At 42.8% G+C, this 10,341-nt stretch overlaps 1 protein-coding gene across 24 annotated transcripts in view; it reads left to right on the top strand.

Moving 5' to 3' along the window:
• LOC310676046 (cystathionine beta-synthase-like) overlaps positions 1–9,765 on the top strand; it is a 42,465-nt gene extending 32,700 nt beyond the window's left edge. For 13 of the 24 annotated variants that reach the window (XM_083437340.1, XM_083437347.1, XM_083437329.1 and 10 more), the window contains 3 exons: positions 6,539–6,623; positions 6,733–6,774; positions 8,053–9,765. In XM_083437340.1, coding sequence (XP_083293466.1) covers positions 6,539–6,623; positions 6,733–6,774; positions 8,053–8,162 — 237 coding nt within the window. In that variant the 3' untranslated portion in view covers positions 8,163–9,765. The remainder of the gene's footprint in view (positions 1–6,538; positions 6,624–6,732; positions 6,775–8,052) is intronic. The other 11 variants (XM_083437331.1, XM_083437332.1, XM_083437326.1 and 8 more) reach the window with 1 other exon arrangement.
• The last annotated feature ends 576 nt before the right edge of the window (positions 9,766–10,341 follow it).

Below are 10,341 nucleotides of genomic sequence, written 5' to 3'. Positions count from 1 at the left end.
ACGCTGGGGGAAAAATAGCCCTTTTGGACTAGAGGCCAGCTGCTTCTGCAGTCAAATGTTCATCCCCAGGTTGCAGGATTGGGGGAGAAGGATGCAACTGGGTTTAAAGATGTATGCTGTTTGCCTCTGGATAAAAAATTCAAACCCTGTATTGTTTATTCCTTTTTATGGCTAAAGCCAGGGCTGTGGACCTTCTGCCCTTGTGTCATACAAACTTGGCAAAATAAGCAGATGTTACATAATTTGCATAATTTATTCAGGTTGCAGAATTTTTGCCTTAGCATGGAATGTTGATTATCCTGGCACAGAATTTTAATCTGTACTGTTACTTTTTAGAAAGTAGAGTATACCCAGCCCTGGCTGTAGTTCCTGGTTCTTTAGTGACATTTCTGGGGACTGTCTCTTCCTTTCTTCTGTGAGCTCAAACACTGTTGCCTGGAGTGTCCCTCCCTCATACAACTCCTTTACTCTGTAACCAACATTACCACTAATAATTTCATTCCTTTTTAAAAGATTGCTAACGTACTACAAAGAAATGTGATAAAATGGCACTTTTTAAAATTTCGAACCATAGACTCTGTCAATCTACTTTAGATGTTTTGTCACTGAAAGAGAAAATCTTGAACAGCCTTATTATTATAGAAGAAAATTATTGGGTATGCTTACAGCTGATTTGGTCGGTTTGACTGGGAGACTGAGTTGTTCCAGTAAACCAAGAAAAGGTTCTTTCCATTATGTTAAGATACAATTGCTCCTAAATTTATAGTATTATATTACATTTAAAGTTATGAATCATAGAATCATAGAATCATAGAATCATAGAGTTGGAAGAGACCACAAGGGTCATCGAGTCCAACCCCCTGCCAAGCAGGAAACACCATCAGAGCACTCCTGACATATGGTTGTCAAGCCTCTGCTTAAAGACCTCCAAAGAAGGAGACTCCACCACACTCCTTGGCAGCAAATTCCACTGTCGAACAGCTCTTACTGTCAGGAAGTTCTTCCTAATGTTTAGGTGGAATCTTCTTTCTTGTAGTTTGTATCCATTGCTCCGTGTCCGCTTCTCTGGAGCAGCAGAAAACAACCTTTCTCCCTCCTCTATGTGACATCCTTTTATATATTTGAACATGGCTATCATATCACCCCTTAACCTCCTCTTTTCCAGGCTAAACATGCCCAGCTCCCTTAGCCGATCCTCATAAGGCATTGTTTCCAGGCCTTTGACCATTTTGGTTGCCCTCCTCTGTACACGTTCTAGTTTGTCAGTGTCCTTCTTGAACTGTGGTGCCCAGAACTGGACACAGTACTCCAGGTGAGGTCTGACCAGAGCAGAATACAGTGGCACTATTACTTCCCTTGATCTAGATGCTATACTCCTATTGATGCAGCCCAGAATTGCATTGGCTTTTTTAGCTGCCGCGTCACACTGTTGGCTCATGTTAAGTTTGTGGTCAACCAAGACTCCTAGATCCTTTTCACATGTACTGCTCTCAAGCCAGGTGTCACCCATCTTGTATTTGTGCCTCTCATTTTTTTTGCCCAAGTGCAATACTTTACATTTCTCCCTGTTAAAATTCATCTTGTTTGTTTCGGCCCAGTTCTCTAATCTGTTAAGGTCGTTTTGAAGTGTGATCCTGTCTTCTGGGGTGTTAGCCACCCCTCCCAGTTTGGTGTCATCTGCAAATTTGATCAGGATGCCCTTGAGTCCATCATCCAAGTCGTTGATAAAGATGTTGAATAAGACCGGGCCCAAGACAGAACCCTGTGGCACCCCGCTAGTCACTCTTCTCCAGGATGAAGAGGAACCATTGATGAGCACCCTTTGGGTCCGGTCAGTTAGCCAGTTACAAATCCACTGAGTGGTAGCATAGTCAAGACCGCATTTTACCAGCTTCTTTACAAGAATATCATGGGGCACCTTGTCAAATGCCTTGCTGAAATCAAGGTAGACTACATCCACTGCGTTCCCTTCATCTACCAGGCTTGTAATTCTGTCAAAAAATGAGATCAGGTTCGTCTGACATGACTTATTTTTCAGAAATCCATGCTGACTATTGGTGATCACAGCATTCCTTTCTAGGTGCTCACAGATTGTTTGCTTAATGATCTGCTCCAGAATCTTCCCTGGTATTGATGTCAGACTGACTGGGCGGTAATTATTTGGGTCCTCTCTTTTCCCCTTTTTGAAAATAGGGACAACATTTGCCCTCCTCCAGTCTGCCGGGACTTCGCCTGTTCTCCAGGAATTCTCAAAAATGACTGCCAGTGGTTCTGAGATCACATCTGCCAGTTCTTTTAATACTCTTGGATGCAGTTCATCTGGCCCTGGAGACTTGAATACATCTAAACTAGCCAAGTATTCTTGTACTATCTCCTTAGTTATTCTGGGCTGTGTTTCCTCTGCTGAATCATTTCCTCCAAATTCTTCAGGTCGGGCATTGTTTTCTTTATCGGAGAAGACTGAGGCAAAGAAGGCATTGAGGAGTTCAGCCCTTTCTGTGTCCCCTGTTTGCATTTCACCATCTTCTCCTCTGAGTGACCCCACTGTTTCTTTGTTCTTCCTTTTGCTACGAACATACCCATAGAAGCCTTTTTTGTTGCTTTTAACCTCTCTAGCAAGCCTGAGTTCATTCTGTGCTTTAGCTTTTCTGACTTTGTGTCTACACGTGCTGGCTATTTGTTTGAATTCCTCTTTGGTGGTTTCCCCCCTTTTCCATTTTTTGTACACATCCTTTTTTAATCTTAACTCAGTTAAAAGTTCTTTAGATAGCCACCCTGGCTTCTTTAGGCACCTTCCATGTTTCCGTCTCATTGGTATTGCCTGAAGTTGTGCTTTTACTATCTCCCTCTTAACAAACTCCCAGCCATCATGAACTCCCTTTCCTTTTAGTATTACTGTCCATGGGATCTCACCCAGCACTTCCCTAAGTTTTATGAAGTCGGCTTTCTTAAAGTCAAGAAATTGAGTCCTAGTATGCTTGGCTGCTCCTTTCCGTTGTATAGTAAACTTCAGAAGAGCATGATCACTTGCGCCTAATGATCCTTCCACTTCTACCCCATTAACCAGGTCATCGACATTGGTTAGGACCAGATCTAAAATGGCTGTTCCTCTTGTTGCTTCTCCCACTTTCTGGACAATGAAGTTGTCTGCAAGGCCAGTGAGGAATCTGTTTGACCTTGTGCTCTTGGCTGAGTTTGACATCCAACAAATATCTGGGTAATTGAAGTCCCCCATTACTACTATCTCCCTTCCTTTTGCATGCTTGGCCATCTGTTCCAGGAAGGCATCATCTATGTCCTCCGTTTGGCTTGGGGATCTATAGTAAACTCCCACAATGAGGTCACTATTATTCTTCTCTCCCTTAATTTTGACCCAAATGCTCTCACTTTGGCTTTGAGGTTCTAAATCTTGGATCTCTTCACAGGTATACACATCCCTGACATATAACGCCACTCCTCCTCCTTTCTTGTCCGGTCTGTTTCTCTGAAATAGATTGTATCCCTCCATTTTTACATTCCAATCGTGGGACTTATCCCACCAGGTTTCAGTGATGCCTATTATGTCATATTTAGTTTGCTGTACCAAGAGCGCAAGCTCATCTTGTTTATTTCCCATGCTTTGTGCATTAGTGTACAGACATTGAAGTCCATTAGTCATTCCCCCGTGTCTCTTATTTAAGGATTTTTTCCTCCCACCACTAGGTCTGCTTGCTGTTTGCTCCATTTGGTCTATGACATTTGGATGATCATCTTCATCAATTAATAGACTCCTACCTTCAGGAGCACTGTCTCCCTCCCCCACATTAGTCAGTTTAAAGCCCTCCTGATGAGGTTTCTTAGTTTTTTGGCAAAAACATTCCTCCCAACCGTTGTGAGGTGCAGCCCATCGCTTGCCAGAAGTCCATCCTCAAGAAACTGCAGTCCGTGATCTAAGAATCCAAACCGTTCCTGTTTACACCATTTGCGAAGCCAGCTGTTTACTTCCACTATTTTCCTCTCTCTCCCTGGGCCACGTCGTTCAACTGGGAGGACAGATGAGATGACGATTTGTGCATTTAATTGCTTCAATTTCCTGCCCAGAGCCTCGTAGTCTCTTTTGATCTTCTGGAGGCTATTGCTTGCAGTGTCATTGGTTCCCACATGAACCAAGAGGAAGGGGTATTTGTCAGTGGGTTTTATGATTCCTTGCAGTCGTTCAGTTACATCTTGGATCTTAGCCCCGGGGAGACAGCACACTTCCCGAGACATCTTGTCAGGCCCACAGATCACTGCTTCTGTTCCCCTCAGTAGGGAATCCCCTATCACCACTACACGCCTTCTCTTAGGTTTGGTCAGGGTTCTTCCGTGAGCGGTCCGTTCCAAGGTCGCCTGCACATTCCCTGAGGACTGACTTTGCTGCTCATCTTCATATACGTGATCGACTGTAATGAGGGAGAGATCCTCAAATGGAGTCTGCTCTTCGTCTTCCATGCTAGGGGAGAGGACCTCAAAGCGATTGTGTATTTCTAGACAATCAGAGCGAACCCTGGGCCTCCTACTTCTTTGAGTCACGTTTCTCCACATAGCGGGCTCCTGTGTTGGTGAACTAGCCTCCTTCTCAGGGGAGTCCCCTGTCTCCTCCTTGGTGGAGATGGTGTGCTCTGTTGCTTCCAAGAAGAGCTCCAGCTCTCTAATTCTTTGGAGCGTAGCTACACGTTCCTCCAGTTGCTGGACTTTGTCTTTTAGGAGGGCAATCAACATGCAATTGCTGCACGTAAAGCTGCCTGCAACCTTTGGCAAGATGGCAAACATTGCGCAGGAACCGCAGGCGACTGCAGCTGTTCCCTCCCCCTCCATCTTGAGAATGTGTCGTTGGGCTTGAGACTAGCTCCCCTAAATCTAAAAGATGGTTCAAACTGCGCGCGCCGATAGGAAACCCCTTTTGACACAAGAAACCCCTTTTGGCTCCTTCTTCAGCCGCTGCAATGCAAACACTGAAATCCTGATGGGTCTTTGTAAGCATAGATTGTGATTGATTGCCATAATGGTATTGGTGATTAAAAAGTGCAGGAAGGCTCCTGTGAGTATAAATTGAAAGGAACTGAATTAAAACACAGCGCTGTTGTGCTTAGTGCCTCTGTTCTTGCTCTGTCTGCTTCCCTCTCTTAGACTTAAAAAATCTTATTTCCTACTGAATTGACAAGTACCGGCATTCTTGGCTCACAAGCCTAGAATCTAGGATAATAATGATGATGGGCAGAAAATGTAGATTTTGTGTGCTTGAGTGTTTCGGAGGACATTGTTTCAAGCCAAGTTGGTGTGGGTAAAATTGCCAGCTTTATAGACTACAGCGAAAAGCCCCTACTTTCTATTATGTGAGACTGAAGAAAGGCCAAAGGATACCACAGCCTCCTGTCCTTTTCTCCTGTTGTACCGGAGCAGCCTTATTTTGAGGACTGAGGTGATCTCAGTTGTGTTTCACAGGTTCACAGTTATAATGAGTTGGCGCCAAAGAACTGTAAGTGGAAGGGAAATGCCTGCTAGTGACCTTCCAAAAAAACTTGCACAGGAGTTTGTGTGCTTCTGTGATAGGTTTTGTGGCACAAGAGATTGCACAAGCTCTTGTTCAAGTGGAACAACATGTTCAATTTTCTCACATGATGCTCTAAGCTTAAAGCTTGGTGAAAACCTGGGATGGGGAGACTGTGGCCCTCCAGATGTTTTGGATGGCAGCTCCCACCTGCTGCCACCATTATGGCCAATGGTCAAGGATGATGGGAGTTGTCAGCCACCGGTTCCCCATCTCTGGTATAAAGCAATGCTTTCATATGCTGAAGGTTCCTCCAGCTTGTGGAAGGGCCCTTTTGGATCTTGGCCACAAAATACAGGCAGCTTAGTGCCTTTTTCATTCTGCAAGTTTATTTTGATTGATTGAGCAATAGGGTTTTCTGTTTTCCCACAGCTCACGTCAGTAGCAATGCATTTATATCACAACACCTGAAGTCCAACTCCCTGTCAAAGTGAGATATCTGCTATTGCAGTGTCTGTAATATTTGGCCATCTAGACTTTACTTAAGTGGCCTGGGTATTCATTGTTTTGCTGGCCTATATTGCTAGGAATGAAAAGCAATATCCCTGTGGGGAAGTTCAGTTCTGGAATATGGACTTGTACTTTGTTTCTACTGAATGGCTTTTATAGTTTTTCTCAGACCTCCAAATCGCCTCCTTCCAGCTCTTATTGCCAGAATTGGAAAATAAACCACTAGTAAAGGTGTGTGTTTCTGAACTTGCAGTTGCTGTTCTTTAAGCAGAGAGAACACGTGGCTCTCATTGGGTTTTTACATTACCACGCTCTACAGACATTTTTTTCTTTCATTCCACTTCTCTTTAAAACACCAACATTTAACATGAACACACACACTGAAAAATAAAGATTCATATGATAACTGCCATATCATGACACAAATACTACTTTCAAAAGCTTGTTGGATTGGGGTGCTTATCTATCAAACTTGTAAGGCTATATGCAGTTGGTTTTGAAGTCTGTTTCTATTTGCAGATTCGTCTGCAGGACAACTTGGGGAAGCTGTCCCATATTTTGGAAATTGATCATTTTGCTCTGGTGGTGCACGAACAGATTCAGTGTAAGTAGAAGACCTGGCAAGAATCTTACTGTCTCTGCCACACTCCCCGTTGGCTATATAACATATAACAGCAGTTAATGGCAGTGAGAATCTTCTGTGTCTTATATAGGGCACATGAAGGAGCCACAGGATATTCTCCACACATATGAGGGTAAGAAATAAGCTATGCTAGTGGAGGCTAAGGTTCTCACTATGCCAGTTCTGGGTTAGACAGGGGAAGTGCCCAATGCATACATACCCTGACCTCCCATTTCTTTGGTGCGTCTCCAAGAGTACAATGTCTCATGATATGAGTAAGTGTTTGCAGAATCCAGCCTCATATGCTGTTGTATTGCTAACTTAGTTGCAATCTTCCCTGAGTTGAAAATCAACCATTTCTCACCTGCCGGAGTCCTCCTCTTGCAATTTGGATTACCTTTCTCCAACAGAGCCCGTGGTCTGTTGGTGCCTTAGTTGGTGAATGTAGGCAGGGGAAAGTGGTCCAGACATTCTGGTCCCACCACATTCTGCTGTGGTGGTGGTGGTGCTTCTGCTGCTTTCCACTGCTTTGTCCTTCACAATTTTTATTTTAACTGAGGTGCAAGGCAGAAGACAGAGGACTTTAACTATGAAACTCCTGCATTTGAACTAGGACTAGGCAGAGCACAGTGGCTCTATCTAGAGACGCCTCTGCTGTTTGTGCTCTGAAGGTCTTAGTTAGAAGATGACAGGCTTTGAGGCCTAACCCTACTTACCCTGTTGAATTTAGTAGGATTTACTTCTGAGTGAACATGAGCAAACAGGATGGTTAGACATGGATATCTATGCCTCTATCAACATAAAAGCTTTAAAAATATGATGTGGAACAAGCAGAAAGGCTGGTGCCTCAACAACTAAATAATACACTTCATGCAAGGCAAAAGCTACAGTGCCTCGCTCCATTTACCTATGAAATGCTCCTTGCTTAGTGCTCTTTGTGTAGAACATTGGGTTGGGGTTAAGATGACTGAGTCAGGCAAATTGCCCTTAGGAGATGGTAGCAATCCCATATTCTTCTTTTGCTTCCTCAAAAATGCCTGTTTGGTGCACTGACACCATATTGACTTTAACTGAGTGCTAACACTGCAGTGCCAACAGGAGCAGTTACCAGGAGGACCAGTTACCAGGAGCAGATTAAATAAGCCATCCTCTCCCCTTGTACTGATCTTGAGAATGCCTCGTGTCAATGGCAAGCTAGGATCTATACTTTAATTTCAGTTGCCTTTTTTTTGGTCTTGTATTTTTAAATTAGTTTTATAGGGGGAAAGTACATATATTTTCAATAACCAAAACATATACAGCGCAAGAGAAGATACTCAGGCCTTGAGACACAAGTAGTAGTTTGAAAATTGTGTATGTTAGCGTTTGGTTCCTCAACTTATGCCTTGTCATGTTCTTCTCCCCTCTATAGATCACAGCAATGGCCAGTCCAGCAAAAAGCAAATGGTCTTTGGTGTTGTCACAGCAATCGACTTACTCAACTTTGTGACTGCCCAGGAACGACGAAGAAAGGCAACCTAATTTCAAGAAGCATATTGGTGGCAGCTGCTTCAGTAGCTTTTAGGGTTTTAAGTATCTTTTTTTCCCCTTCCCATTTTTGTTAAGACAATCTCAATTTGATTTTATTTTTTAATCTAACCAAATAAAGCAAGCATCATTAGTGGAACCACATGGGTTGTAAGCAAGGTTCTGCAGTCATAACTTCCAGTATGTTAAGGAGCACACTGAAAAAGTAACCCAAACTGAATTTATGGTAGTCATCAGGATCGCTGCTGTTCAGTGAGAGGTTGTCTCCTCCACAGAGATTGGTTCTCTTTTGCTATGATACAGCTGAGTTGCAGAACCCAGAACTGAGGAACTAGCAATAATGGCTGGGGTGACCAAACTGTTAATGTCTCTGATAGTGGCCACATGGGGTTCTCCCCAAAGCACACCGTTCCTGCTTTCATGAGTGCAATGTACTTCAAACTCTTCCTCACTAGTGTTGCAGGCTTGGGAGGCCTAGCTGCAACCTTAGGCATCCTTTTCACATTACAACCTGCTAGGTGTCGAAGCTCCTGTCTTCTGTACTGAAAACACACAAAATAACATACAGGCCTTCAGTTGTCCCTTACTAGATGTTTGATATCCTCTTCCGCACTCTGGGAAAATCGTGGAGATGGGGCAGGGCAAGGAAATAATTCAACACTGCTTTTTCACTTGTAAGTGGATACAGTGTTTTTTTGAGCCACACTGCAAATTATCTCTTTGTGTTGCCAATTTACAGTCTGGATTATTGTCTGCACGTTGCTCATAAGGTAAACAGATGTACAGCAGCAACATCAAAGAACACTAAATTCTCCATTGCTTTAGGTCATTGACTCTGCCAGGGGTAATATGGAGAGTTTTTATTTCCATTAACCTAACCTTGGACAGTTTGGCTAATAGAATATTGAACACCAAAATTATTCTATAATAGCCACCCTGTGTAGGCCAAAGAAAGTTTAACAAATGCCCTAATCTTTCATGGAAAGTCTTAATGATGATTCTTAGCTAGAAGTATGTCTACATTTGTTATATTGTGTTGCTTTACGCCAGCTTTCGTTCTACTTTGCACATGAGTAAGCTAATGTTGTGTTATGGTTGGCTTGGGGGTGTTTAATGCCATACGGGAAACACATTTGGCTCTTCATTTACTCAGGTGAATTTGTTTAATTGAATTGATGTCGTTTTCCTTCTGCAACTTCCTCTAATTTTCACTGGAAATTTTTAAGAAGCATGATACCGATACTGTGATTTGTTTTGTTTTGTTTTTTGCCGTTCTATCTATACTTGTGTTTTATGTCAGAAAACCCTCTTGCTACAATCAAACATTCAGTGAAGTGTGCATAAGAACATTGGTTTCATGTAGAAAACTCAGATTTATATATAAAACTTACCTCTATAAAACTTACCTGCTTTCTTAGTGTAAATTCAGTTTGGTCCAGTTTATAGCAGATGAAATACCCGTTGTCCAATACTTTGTTCAGTATTGTAATCACCAAGCATTAGCATTTTAGCATTATGAAAAAGGCAAATCCATATGTTTCTAAAAGTTTTGTTCCAAGAAAGCTAAATAAAAATTATTTCATTTCTGACAAACTAACTAGACTGCATAGTTTGTTATTATCGTTATCATCATTAATTTTCTTGTCTTTGAAGTACTTCTGACTGCAGACATAAGGGTCCAGAGGGGGTGAATCACAGTGATCCTTTGTTGGGGGGCAGGGATGCATTGATCCAGTATCCCCTCCCTATTCTCCAGCTGATCAGCAGCAGTGTATGAGATCGTTGCACCAATCATATTTTTGGAGGCAGCTTTCAGTCTGGCACAAACTTCAGCCAGGCCCTGCGTCTGGTTTGTGCTGGAGTCTTTAACAACAAGCAGGGTTGGGTATCCAGAAAACAATATCCATATGCCCATATACATGAAATCTGAAATGGAAGTTAATTCTTGCTTGTGCGGTTATAATACAGGTTGTAGCAATGTCTGGTCTGCCAAGTTGGGAGTACATTAGTGTGGAGGGGGTTTACTTTTTGTTTTTTTAATTAGTCCAAGTCTTTAGAAATTTATCCTGGGGCCCTTAATCTGATGGGATTGACAGAGGTACATACGATACTGCCTCTGTCTTTGGCAGATGCGCCTAATGTATTTGCACTAATGCAGATCACTCAGCTTGGG

Source organism: Podarcis tiliguerta, assembly GCF_965153285.1.
Source record: "Podarcis tiliguerta genome assembly, chromosome: 4".
NCBI classification, from domain to species: Eukaryota; Metazoa; Chordata; class Lepidosauria; order Squamata; family Lacertidae; genus Podarcis; species Podarcis tiliguerta.
Note: the sequence above shows the minus strand (reverse complement) of the source record. Positions and strands in the feature narration are given on the sequence as shown.